This window comes from Epinephelus moara, chromosome 9 (assembly GCF_006386435.1).
Source record: "Epinephelus moara isolate mb chromosome 9, YSFRI_EMoa_1.0, whole genome shotgun sequence".
Taxonomy (NCBI): Eukaryota; Metazoa; Chordata; class Actinopteri; order Perciformes; family Serranidae; genus Epinephelus; species Epinephelus moara.
Window position 1 is genome coordinate 15579868 of NC_065514.1, and position 12838 is coordinate 15592705.

General features: G+C 41.4%; 1 protein-coding gene across 1 annotated transcript in view; it reads left to right on the forward strand.

The window, feature by feature from the left end:
* Nucleotides 1-12838, forward strand: part of LOC126395520 (matrix metalloproteinase-17-like) — a 113658-nt gene that overhangs the window by 80791 nt on the left and 20029 nt on the right. Inside the window, exons 5-6 of the mRNA XM_050053060.1 lie at nucleotides 8556-8732; nucleotides 9679-9781. Coding sequence (XP_049909017.1) covers nucleotides 8556-8732; nucleotides 9679-9781 — 280 coding nt within the window. The remainder of the gene's footprint in view (nucleotides 1-8555; nucleotides 8733-9678; nucleotides 9782-12838) is intronic.

Sequence of the window (12838 nt, forward strand, 5' to 3'; positions counted from 1 at the left end):
AGAATCCAGAGACAATGAACAAACCACAAAGTTAGAACAAGTACGGACAAGAGGAGGGCAGAGTGAGACAGTACCTGCCGTGTAGAAACTTATCCACTAAAGTACCCTTAACTACTTATCCTTGGTTTACCTTTCCTTCCTGTCTTTGTTAAACTTTGTGTTTTCATCCACTGAGTTTGGACGAAATTAGAAGCAACACATTCATTAGCTTGCCAGTGGTCACTCTTGTTAAATTTGAACCACTTTGCAAGTGGACAGACTTACATTGTCAGCAAGTTTACATAATACATGACTGAGCTGTGTTCATGTACCTCCAGTGGATTAACATGTAATTACAGAGCTCTTTTAAGGCTCACCGATCATGCAGGAGATATTAGGAAGGGACTGTGCTCTTGTGGCCTGCAACTAGTTACCACAGAAAATTTGTGCTCAAGCACTTGCTGAATTTTTACACCATTACTGTTACTTTATAATTTAGGTTGGGAATTTGAGATTCACTGATGCAGCAATTGTGTATCTGAGTTTCCATTGCACTGATTCTAACTTAAAAAGACAAGAAGATGAGAACATTACTTGAAATTTCAGGTGCTTTTTAGAGACTGAATGTCTTCTGTGATTGTTAATCGGTAAACTGCTGCGCTCGTCACTGTACCCAGCCGTCCAGTCACAGTGGAGAAGGGACAGTCCAAACACAGCAAAGACCCAATCTTCAGAGGACAATACAAGTGCTGATCAGTAACAGATGTCATTTTTTCAGCTGGATAAAGAAACATTTTGGTGGACAAGTGGTCCTATTTAAATAACACCAACAATTGTCTGACCAATAAGAGTTAAGTCAGACAACAGTATAACAACCAAACAGTTGACCAACTGACCAGGGACCAGTTGCACAAAACACCTTATGTTTTCTCCTTAAGTATAACACTTAAAGCTTAATTTCTCCTTAGCTGAGGACTTGAACAGTTGCACAGAATCCCTTAAAAGGTTTCCTTAGTTAGGGAAAACCTTACTGTGTTGAACGAGATTTCCCAGTGCTAAAAGTTACCATGGAGATTGTTTGTTTGCTTAGACTCACGGTTGTGATGCCTGTTACCGTCTCACAAAGTTGGCTTCTAGTAAACAATATAATGTTTTTTAGCTGGAGGCAAAACAATTCTCCACAGGCATTAGCCAGCGATAGCTAGCAAGTTCTTTTGGCTTGTTTTAGACAATGGAGGAAGATAATGCAAGTGGTGCATTCAGAAATACTCATTCTGAGTGCTGGAGAGCACTCTGGCACAAACTTGACCATTCAAAAATTCGAAGCATTGTCTGAATGTACCATCCCATCTTATCGCATTTAACCATAGTTGTCTTTGTTTCAGTTGACAGGGAGTGGTGGCTACTATGCGATAAAATTTAAGTTTTGAGCCATGACTCCTTCTATTCTGACACCTAATAACACAACAAGACGACATTTTAAGACTCCTATGTAGCCTACAGCCCTGTGGTGGAGAGTCATGTTTTGCCTTCAGCTAATGAAATGATATTATCATGACATCGGCCCTGAAAGGGTCTATAGGGAAGTAATGAAAAAATGGCAGGAGAAAAGAAGACATTGGTCAGAGGAGAAAAAGATTATACTTCTGGAGGAATGCAATCATAGAAAGCACATACTACAAAGTGAATTTGATCCCCAAACACCAGAAAACGATTGAGGGAAGAAATCGCAACAAAAATGTATTCAGTCAAATCTATAGTGTAAAATCAAAAGCCTATCCAGCGGGTTCTCCTGGTCGTAGAACTCTCTTCTCGGGGTGTGTTCATTTATCATTCATAAACTAGGTCATGCTGCAGTTAAGATGGAGGCAGAAGTACCTTAAAGGGAAATTTCGGTTTATTTCAACCTGTCTCCTATCGTCCTAAATTTGTTTCAAGTGACTAGTGACATAAAAATAATAGTTAGCATGTTAGCTGTTAGCCTAGATACAGCCGGGGCGCATTGTAGCATCAGACCTGTTAAAACGTAAGTGAACGGGCAACCTTCCAGTGCAAAGTTAGTCCACTAAACAAGCTTTTTTTCCACAAAGACCGCCTCATATCGTTAGGATAAATGTCAGAGAACATACAGAAAACGACATGTAAACGAGGGGTGGGGGGTGGTAGATGGGTCCAACAAACACCGACTTTCACCCGGGAGAGCGGTGTTCATGTCCCGTAAGATTCTAGAGTAAAACCCTTTTCTTTTTTCCTAAACCTAACCTTGTGCGTTTTTTGTTGCCTTAACCCAACCACCTGTGTTTGTTGAAAGAGACTGTATGTAAACTTAAACTTATGTTGTAACAGTAACATGTTACAGGCAGAACTTGACACGGTGTCCCAGAACGTCAACAGCCAACACACCCAGGGTACCTTGCATGTCATGTGGACGAGGAAAGTCCATGACCAAGCACATCAATATGTGACGAGGTCGGAGTGAGAATGTGTTGGCCCCAGAACTTTACAGTCCTAATCATACTTTCTTCCATTTCTGCCAACATAGCCCCCTTAATCCTACACACTGGACCTTTAAGATAAATAAACACAAGCAAAGTTGCTGTAATTTAAGGCCAGGGCATTACAAGGATCCACATCAAATGTAAAGGTATTTAAGCTAGCTGCTTTGTCCTTGTTAAACTTTAGCCAAGTACTGGAGGCCGGTTACATCATACCACATCACAATATATGAGACACTTGACTGAACTGTGTTCATTGCATAATAAATGATCCTTACCTTGAGCACTGGAGGGTGCTGTATAAACCAAGGTGATTTCATCATACCGTGTAAGATCTGACACAATAGATACACTGTGGACACACAGCTTCTGAACAGATGTGAGGTATGTACAACATGGAGAAACCTTTGCCCTTATGTACCTTTTTTGTTTAGTTTTGTGGATCTGATCAGAAGTTGTTGAAGCCACCAATGGGGAGGGAAACTGTATATCAGCATATCATTGTCAACTTAATTCTGAAAGAGCTGGAGAGGAATGACTCAGCCACAACATAAACTGATTATGCGTTGCATGAGGTTGTTCCAGGCCCATTATTCAGTTTGCATTTTGCCAATTTCTCATTAACTTGCTTGTATACTGATCGGCTAATAAACATCATCCTTGCCATGTGAATTGCGAAGTGGAGGGAGGACTGTCTTTGCCACAGCTAATATTGCCCCTGAAAACCTTGACGAGTTTCAAATTGTATCCATAACAACAAAATGAGAAATACAAGAACAGATACTGCAGTGCAGTTTGACGAAGTTTGATCCCAGACCAAAATTAATCATTACAATATAAAACTTTAAACTCTATATAGGCTGTTGTGTTAAGGAGACATACAGTAAAATCACCACTACCAACTCTAGACCTCCATTGTTTGTGAGGAAAACAAGAAAAGAAAACATTATTGTTAATAAAACCAAGTCAAAAAGGACTGCATTGTTGTGTCAAATGCAACTTTATTTCTAACCTGATTAGGGACAATGTATTTTGCCACAGAGACAGCAGCTGCTGTTATATATTAAGTTGCTGTTGTCCACTATGTTTACCAGTTTGGGGGAAAGCAGGTGTATTGATGAGAGCACTGCTTCGGGGAAGAAGCTGTTTTTGTGCCTGGCTCTTTTGGCTCCAATTGTACCGAGTTGTTTCCTGGAAGGAAGAGTTTGGATGATGTGCATTGGAGGAAGTTGGTAATGATGTTGGATGCAGGCTCCTTGGGTCTGGAGTGGCAGATATTTTGGAGATAGAGGAAGTTGTTGGCAATGATCTCTGGTTATTCAATAATTTGTCTGGTCTGGTCTTTTCCCGTGAGAGCAATGTTTTGCATAATGGTGGACTGGATGTTGGCCGTGGGCCACACCACCGTCATTGGCCAGCTGTATGTCCTCAGCTGCTGCATGAATCATCATCCCATCTGATGAGTCTTCTTGATGACTGAGTAAGAGTGACCCCAAAGGAAGATTTTACTTTCTAGGAACTAAAAACCTTTAGATTAGTGTCTTGTTACCGAGTTTTGTTGTGTCATGTTGTCTTAATGAATGCAAATTGACAATAAGGTAAGTGTTTGAGGGTCACTGTACACATAATTTCTTATGTAGGAATAATGCAAAATTGACTTGAAAATTGACTTGAAAAGACGTAATTTACTTCACTTTTATAGCATCATTTCTCACCGTGGTCGGTTAGCCTGCAACTCGCGAGACGTCTCTGAACATTCTCCAGTCTCGCGCGAGTTGCCATGTAAACACAGCACACCTGCAGGCTCATGTTTTTCCTCTACTCATAGCTTAACAAATTACATGTAACATTATTATTTTTCTTACTCATCATTGGTTTAAGTCACTGCATCTCCTGACAGAACAGTAAAGTTGAATTTTAGCCTGCATGCACGTTTTCCACCAAACATTGTTGAAAAAGAGCAGCTGATGTTGTGGAATGAAGGTGTTAGTTCTTAAAACATTATCCTTATATAATATCTCAGGCTGTCAAAGTTACCACAGATTCATGTTGACTGAGTCCTCCACAAAACATGTTGGCCCTGTAGGCAAACTTCAGGGCCACTGCAGGGTGTGAGATATTTTTGAGGTAACCAGGCATATGTCTTTCAAAGGTCCTCTAAGATCAAAGTCAGTGTATCCTGTGATCAAAGTTTTTCAGGATTGAAGGAATGGACGACTGGAAGAGTTCAAAGGTCTAAATTGAGTAATGCCCATCTTCAGCATCCTGTAATGAAATCATTTAGGTTGATATAAACCTATGTAATGGCTCAGTGGTGAATCCAGGAGAACAAAGATAGGAACCCCAGAATATGAAAGAATTCAATAGTCTGTACAGCTACACAAAAGTCCTCTCGGTCTCTCTATCTCTCTCCCTGCTTTCCTAAATGAATCTGGTTCATCCTCCCAATTCTCTCCGCTCCTACTTTGTCCACAGGCATTACGTTCATTCTGTCAGCCTCCCATGGACCGTGAATATGATGACATGGTACATACTCTGTTCTGAGCCCCTGTTCTCTCTCTCTCGCCTTCCTTTTGTCCACCTTTCCTCTCTGCACCATGTGCTCCTGTAGATTAGAGTTGGCATTTGCCTTCTGAATACCCCAGTTGGGTACTGTAAGCACGAGCGCACGTCCCGAGCCGAGGCCAACCTTAGGTTAACTGAATGCAGACTTCAGCCTAGCCACCAAGGAACTCTAAGCTAGCTTGGCCTGACACGCTAGCTCTCCATATTTTTGCAAATCAAAATCTCCAAGCCCCAGGTTTTGTCTTGCTTGGCAGAGTCAGACAAAGAGTTTGGGAGGCTTTTTCTTTTCTTCTCCTCGCTGAAAATAGAGGAAAAGATGCTTTAATAGCCTGCAGCCTCTTCAGGTGTCTCTCCACACTCGGGTTTTGATTGCCAGCCGAGGGACTCAGGCCATTTCACCATAGTTATCTCACTACGCCACATGCCTAACAGCACTCAAAGCCTCCTGAGCTGTCTGTCATGCCTCTTAATTTGCACCATAAGCAGATGAGCTGAGAAAGGATAGAATACCTGTACAGGGGTTTGACTGGGTCAACTTAGGACATTGGTCACATTGGTGAAACTCTCCACTGGGCCCTTCCTAAGCCATTTACAAAACATCTATTCATGCTCTGTTCATACACAAACTCTTAATGCATTGAACAATGCATTCAATGTGTTTGACCATTTGAACCACGCTATGGGTCGTGGATAAAAAGTGCGCTACCAGTAATCCATTCGCACATTACCGGAACTACAACTAGTTTCCCACACATAGCCAAAAGCCAGTAGATTCTGATGGGTATCACACTTTTAGAATTAGAAAAACTATAACACATCTTCATCTTATGTCTCTAAATTACACTGTAACTAACAGTCACAGTCGTAACTTATGTTCACCCCCTCATGCAATGCTGAGCAGTATCCACATTGTTTGGGAACAGGTTTCTCGAGATATTTCTCAGGATGTTGCCTCATTATGAAAGACGTGTAGGTAGTCTGTATCAGGGTTAGGCCAATGGACAATGCCATTGTCGGCAATGGTTGTCGGTCATTGACCACTGAGCACAACATCAGCATTTAAAGACCAGGACGTGGGTTTGTGGTGGCACTAACAGTATTCATTGCATGTTTAAAAAGTACCAACTCTGATTTATCTACCAGATGATATGTACGCTGCCACATGGGCAAAGTGGAACATTTTTTAGCGATAAGGTTTGTGGCTAGCATCGTGAAGTTGTCACCAGATTTGCTGACATCCGCTGGGCTGTCTGACGTTTGTGTCTTTGTCTGTTTTTTTATACTTCCTGTATTTAAACAACACGCGTTTCAGCTGGTGGGTCAGAAATTGACAAAGCAGTGTCCGGAGTGAGTTATTAATAAATTATAGAAACATAGTGTGTATAATTTATCTCCTCTTAACCTCTCTTTTGCGCACACACAGACACAAACGCCATTGTGCTCTGTCCTTGTCTCAGTCTTTAGTCCTCCTGACAATTGTGCTATGATGATTAATTTATTTATTTAGCCAGAAAAACCTCTCGAGATTAAGATTTTTTAAGAGTGTCCTGTCCAAGACAGGCAGCACCATAAGTTACAGACAGACAACACAGAACAAAAATACAGAATAAAAAATGTACAGCTATAAAACAGGCAATATAAAACACAAAATAAGATCACTACAAAGAAAAGCCACAAAAGTATGTTAATATATAATAAAATGAACCATAAAAATGCAAAAAAAAAAGGCAGCTACACATGATTACAAAGACCAGCCAAGACACACTATGACATTGGCATATAGAAGATTTTGTACAAAAATCCTGCAACAGTGCTTTGAAACGGCAGAGAGGAACCAAAGAGTGCAAGTTTAAGTCCTTCTGCAGAAGGTTCCCACTTATAAGGAGCTACATACATGAAATGCTCGCTTGCCAAACTCTGTGCAAAGCTGGTGGCTCCTGGGTCAAGTTTAGGTGGTTGATTAACGCATGTCTTTTTGTCCCCCTCCCCCAACAACGATATCTCCGTCCAATACAGTAGCCCTTGTTAGATAGGAATTGTGCAAATTTGCAGGGAAGTCCAATCAGTCTTTTTTCAGCATTGGCAGTATAAAAACAAAATCGGGGAGTGCAGCAAAATGCCGCCTGCCTACTTTTGTTTATACAGAATGCACCTTTTTCGGGGCAATGGGGGGCGTGAGCAAGTAACAAAACGTGTAGCTCAGTGTGTGACGTAAACAGTGACGTGGGAGGGAAGCCGCGGCTAGTCAGGCGGCGATTCTCTCGTAAATCAACCCATCCTTCACCGTCCCCGTCATTTGACGGTTAATGGCCTCTTGGTTTGCGAGGGCAAGGAGGGCAATGCGCAATTCCTTGTCTCCCCAGTTGCTCATCTTTACAGTGTCTGTCAGGTTTGTGTTTCCCTCTTGCTACTAGCTGCTCGCTAATTCCTGCTATCAGCTGTTTCCTGTTTATCCACCGCCAGTGGCTCGCACGTGCGGCGTCATCAACAGCTCCTCCAACAGCCCCTCCCGTTGCGGAAGGCCGCCTCAGTCTGTTTAAACTAAAAGGGTTCCGCCAATATGTCTACCCTACGAGGCGGAAAATTGAGCACCTCGGATCAACTCGCCAATCCGGCTCTGTGTGTCTAAACGCTCGCAGCTTGCCGGCAAAATGTGCCAACATTTGCGGAAAATCTGGCAGTGTAAAAGGGGCTACTGTAGGCATTGTCATATGTCAGTTTGGTAAACATAACCCAACCCTAATCTATGCTGTTTATTATAGAATTATTAGAAAATTTAGAATGAACATTTACTGCCCATTTTTATCCAGGTAGCATTCTGAATTTCGTAAAGAAAGTTAAGAATAAAACAACCATGACATGGAGCACCCATTTAGCTCACCTGGTTGAGCAGGCACCCCATGTACAAAGGCCCTGTCCTTGCCACAGCGGCCACGGGTTCAATTCTAACCCAAAGCCCTTTGCTGCATGTCAAGCCAAGAAAACCTCGAGAAAACTTTGTCAACATAGAACATGCTAGAATAGAATATCCTATTGTCACTGTACATGTAGAACGAAATTGAATGCAACTCTTCAGTGCAAGATAAGAAAAAAAGAGCCTATAAAAACAGGAACAAAGTGTATAGTAAAAAGTGAAATTAAAACAGTAAAAATATGACATTTAAAAACCTTTGTTTTATGTAATAAAATAAAGTTTTCATTCTGTTTTCAGCTCACTTAAATCATTTTTATTGCAGCAAAATCTCTCTTGCAGTTGTTTTTATTGTTCTAGTAGGGTACCAAAAGGGTAATTTGTACTTGCAATATTTATCATTTATATAGTAAAAAAATCATACTTGGCATTTGTGTATTGATACAATATTGCCTTGCAAATATCCCAATACTATGGTTTATCAATTTTTCCCCTCCCTAAGGCCTATATCCTTTGACCTTTGGATAGTGTTTGCTTTCCTCGTCTAATGCTTTACCATAATGTGAACAGTTATTTGTTTAACGATCGCTCTCTGTCTCCTTCAGACTCTCATGGGATGGATCTGTTCGCGGTTGCAGTCCATGAGTTCGGTCACGCCATCGGCCTGGTCCACACCTCGGCCATGGAGTCCATCATGAGACCGTACTACCAGGGTCCTGTAGGAGACCCTCTGAAATACGACCTCCCGTACGAAGACAAGGTCCGCGTCTGGCAGCTCTATGGTAGGAGGAAACATGTCGTTATGTGTTGTGTGTGAAAGAGAAGAGAGGGGGGGATTAAATTAGTTGCATTTCCATCAGAGTTTCCATTAATAATTCTGCCTCGAGTGTTACAAAAAGTGCACGCATGTGAAAAATGGTATTTCAGTAATTGACTGGTAGTGGGGAAGATGCTGTCGGGAAATGAAACAAAGTGGCCATGTGATTAGAAAGGGAAGTCACTGTTGAATTTTTTGCAGTCGGCCTCTTTTGGTTATTTTTTCAAATACTTCACCAAGCCTGTGTCATTATCTGCTGGATATATAGTTTCCTTAATTGTGTACAGCAGCATATCATCATGAGCATGGAATTAAAGCTACACCACATACCGTCTAAATTAGCTGTTCATTTGAGTCCCTGAGGTGTTTCTGCCTCTTCCCCAACGTCAGATGATCAGTGTTGTGATATCTCCGAGTGTGTGTGTGTAAACATTGTGGAAACATACACTGCTGCCTTCAGAGAAGCCGTCTCTTCTCCACTGACCACGACTCGAGAGCCTCTGCTGTAATTATGTATGTTTCCCGCTGCAGTGGTGGAAGCAGCCGTTTGCTGGTGACAGCTCAGCAGAGTGAAGATACAGAGGCCTCCCCAAGCAGGAAGCAGCAGTTGATGAACTCTGTGGAGGAAGGTTATTGATTTAATGAAAACATGGATGGAGTTAATTGGAGCTCGTTATGGCATATGACCTTATCACACTATTCACTGTAGGAGAGATATGGCAGTGTGAGGAAATAGAGTAGAGAAGAGTGAAGTATATGATGGAACAAAGAAATTACAGCAACACAAAGGAGGGGATGATTACACACAGTATGTGGCATGTTGTGCCATGGTGAAATAGAATCAAACAAGAATCAAAAGAATATTATTATTACACGTTTTATATTCAAGTTGACATGTGTCGTCTCCCTAGGTGTCAGAGACTCAGTGTCCCACACAAACCGACCAGGCGACCCCTCCCAGACAGCTGAACCTCCTGTCCTGCTGGACCTGCCTGAAAACAGATCTGCTCTCCTGTAAGTAGAATACATTAACAGTTGCAATCATAGGTGTCACTTACACTGGGGGCATTTGTTTCTATCACTTTTTAAAGCATCATTTATCGAGAATGAAAAATAGCTTGCACCAAGAAATATTGACTTACAACTAAGAATGCTTTGATTGGCCTGATGGCGATTCAGCGGGCTCTGCTCGTCGGAGCCAGATCCCCGTGCAGAGCATATTCAAATTTGCTAGGGGCGGGGCATCTGGATTTCCAGGTTAGGTTATTTGCACAATAAGGAAACACACATTGCATTGGAAATATAGAAGAAACAAATGAGCATCATCCAAAAAGAAATTCTGTAAATTTTAAAAAAAAATCCCTCCTAGCCTACCATTGTGGCCTCACGCTGAAGCCGTCGAAATCTGGCGCTTGGTCAGTGAATTCTGGCGTCAGACACAGCCGCAAAAAGTAGTCCTTTCACGTTGGCATGATACGCAGTCAGTTGCCTGTACTGTTTAATGGTGCCCAACAGTGTCAAGGGGAAATGTGGCGGGATGACATCATCGAGTCCAGTAACCATGACTTTCACCAGGGAGGCCGGTGTTCACTTCCCGTAAGATTATAAAGCCAAAGCCTGCTCTTTTTTCCTAAACCTAACCCCGTGCATGTGCTGGCAAAATATAACCACATGTGTTTGTTGTTGAAGGAAAAAAAAAGTCAAATGTTACTGCATTATATTCCATTATGTTTTATATTTCAAATTTGTTACCTGTAGGGGTGTTCCATATCATCTCGTTCACGATAATACTGGTATAATTTTGAATATCATATGAAAAATTCATATTGTGATACTTGCGATATTTTGACTTGTTGACATATTGACATCATACCGTTACCCACGGCAACAACAAGCATTGCTGAAAGTGAAATTATTACCGACTGCTCAATGGTTCCAAAACGAGGAGCAGCTTCAGTAATGTGGAATAAACAGTGGCGTCTTGAATGTTTTATGAACAGCCCCGGACTTCTCAGACTCTTTTAGCGAGTTAGCGCTCAGAGGGAACTCATTCAGCGGCTCCTCTGGCAGCAGCACAGCGTCTCTCCCTGCTCCTCTCTCTGTATCATCAAGTGATTTTGTCATAAACCTTTGGTAATATAAACCTATATGCTGCTCCCGACTTGACAAATAACTACATACATGTGAATGCGATAGTTGTGGTATCATAACAGCCTGTCACAGGTTACAGTGTGATGATTAGAGGAGAAATGGCAGAGCATACAGGTCCAGGTGGAAAAAAAACCCCAACTCAGTCATTTAGGATTTTGCTAAAAGAAGGAAATCACCTGTTGATTTATATATATAGATCCCAGGGGACATTTTTTGTATTCTGGAGCTGTTTAAATGTAATTTGTGTAGAGTCTATTTTGTTGAACTATTGATATTTTAACAGAATCTGAATCTCACTCTGAGTTACTGTTGTTGTTCACAAACTAAAGAAATTAGACATCATTTTTGTTTTGTTTGTACTGAATATTTGAAGCAAACTCCCCGTTTTGTTCTTAAATAAATGCTAAAATATCTTTTTACTAATCTGTCATATTGTCAAGAATATTGTTATCACAAAAATACCCTGAAATATCAAGATATTATTCTAGGGCCATATCGGCCACCCCTGAATCTGAACCCTAAATTTGTTTCTCCTTTAAATAAATACATTTCCACCATAATTTGGTGCATAAAAATTCACTAGAATGCAGGAAATGAAGTTCTTAATTTCCTGGAGGAGGATCCCCCAGACCCCCAACTTAATGAGTCCCCCCTCACCAACGTTGAAACAAAACCTATGCCCTTGATAGTAGCCCAGGCTATGTTCTTTGGATGTGCCTTTTTTCCCAACCTGCATAAATATCTAGTCTGACCTCATACATTCCCCTCCATCGTCTGAACTCTTACATCCCCACCACTTCTCAACACAAAGTGATGTCCCTTGCCCGGAATCTTTCACCATACGCTTGTACCCAGATCAAATGGCAGTGATCTTGCATCACCAAAGTCACCACTTTTTGTGAAAGCTGATGTTTTCCAGCCTTTACTCATCCTGTAAATCCCATTCAACACAACACTGCCTGGGCTGTAATGTCCTGAGGAGTGCAGCACAGAGGAGTGTCAATCAAAATAGGATGGAATGGCACGGTGCAATTTTGGCACCGTAAGTGACACTTGCTCCACAGCGGACTCAGGACACATCTTACAAGGGCAAGTGCTGCTCTTCGATGGGGCTTCAGTTTGCACAGGTGGACATGCTCAGAAACTTCTGCAAAAATCACATAAACAGGTTTAATGTACATGTTTTCCTGTTTCACGCTGATATAAAGTCCTTCACTAGGCATGTTTTCACAGCCATAAAAGGGTGACTTCATTAAAGTTAGGGCAATAATAGAGATTCAGCTCCTTCCATAAGAACACTACACTCTTAATAGGCTTCACACAGGTGGTATTTATTGCAGGGTAACTGTATTGAATGTCATTATACTGAGATTTCTATTTTTCTGATGGTTCCCTGTACATGAGCATAATTATATTGTGATAGTTTTTTAATTTTCTTACTTTTCTTCCCTCCACACTTCCACTGATAAACAATGTAATGAATCCACATGGGAATACTCAACATTTATTGTAAAAAAAAAAAAAAAAAAAATTTTGGTGCTTGATATGAAGTCATAAGGTGCCAACAAAGCAAATTAGCAAAGAGGCCGAGAGTGAGCTTGGGAGCCTGCCCGTCTAATTAAGTAATTCCCTAAAGCAAGTTGGGTAGCTATCAGCCTGTAGTTTTTTCAGATTATCGAGGATAATTAGGCTTAATTTTGTCCATTTATGTATTTTGAGTGTACGCACACACACTCACACAGTAGACCAAGCACTAACCTTAAAGTAGCCCCCGCGAGATCCAAAGAAAGACTTCACAAAAATGCTTTTATTCTGAGGGGCTGCATTCAAATTAGTTTCAGAGAACACACACACGCTCACACACACACTACAGTAAACAGTAAGGCAGCACTAAGAAAAAAGGTGAAGCTAAACAGGCAG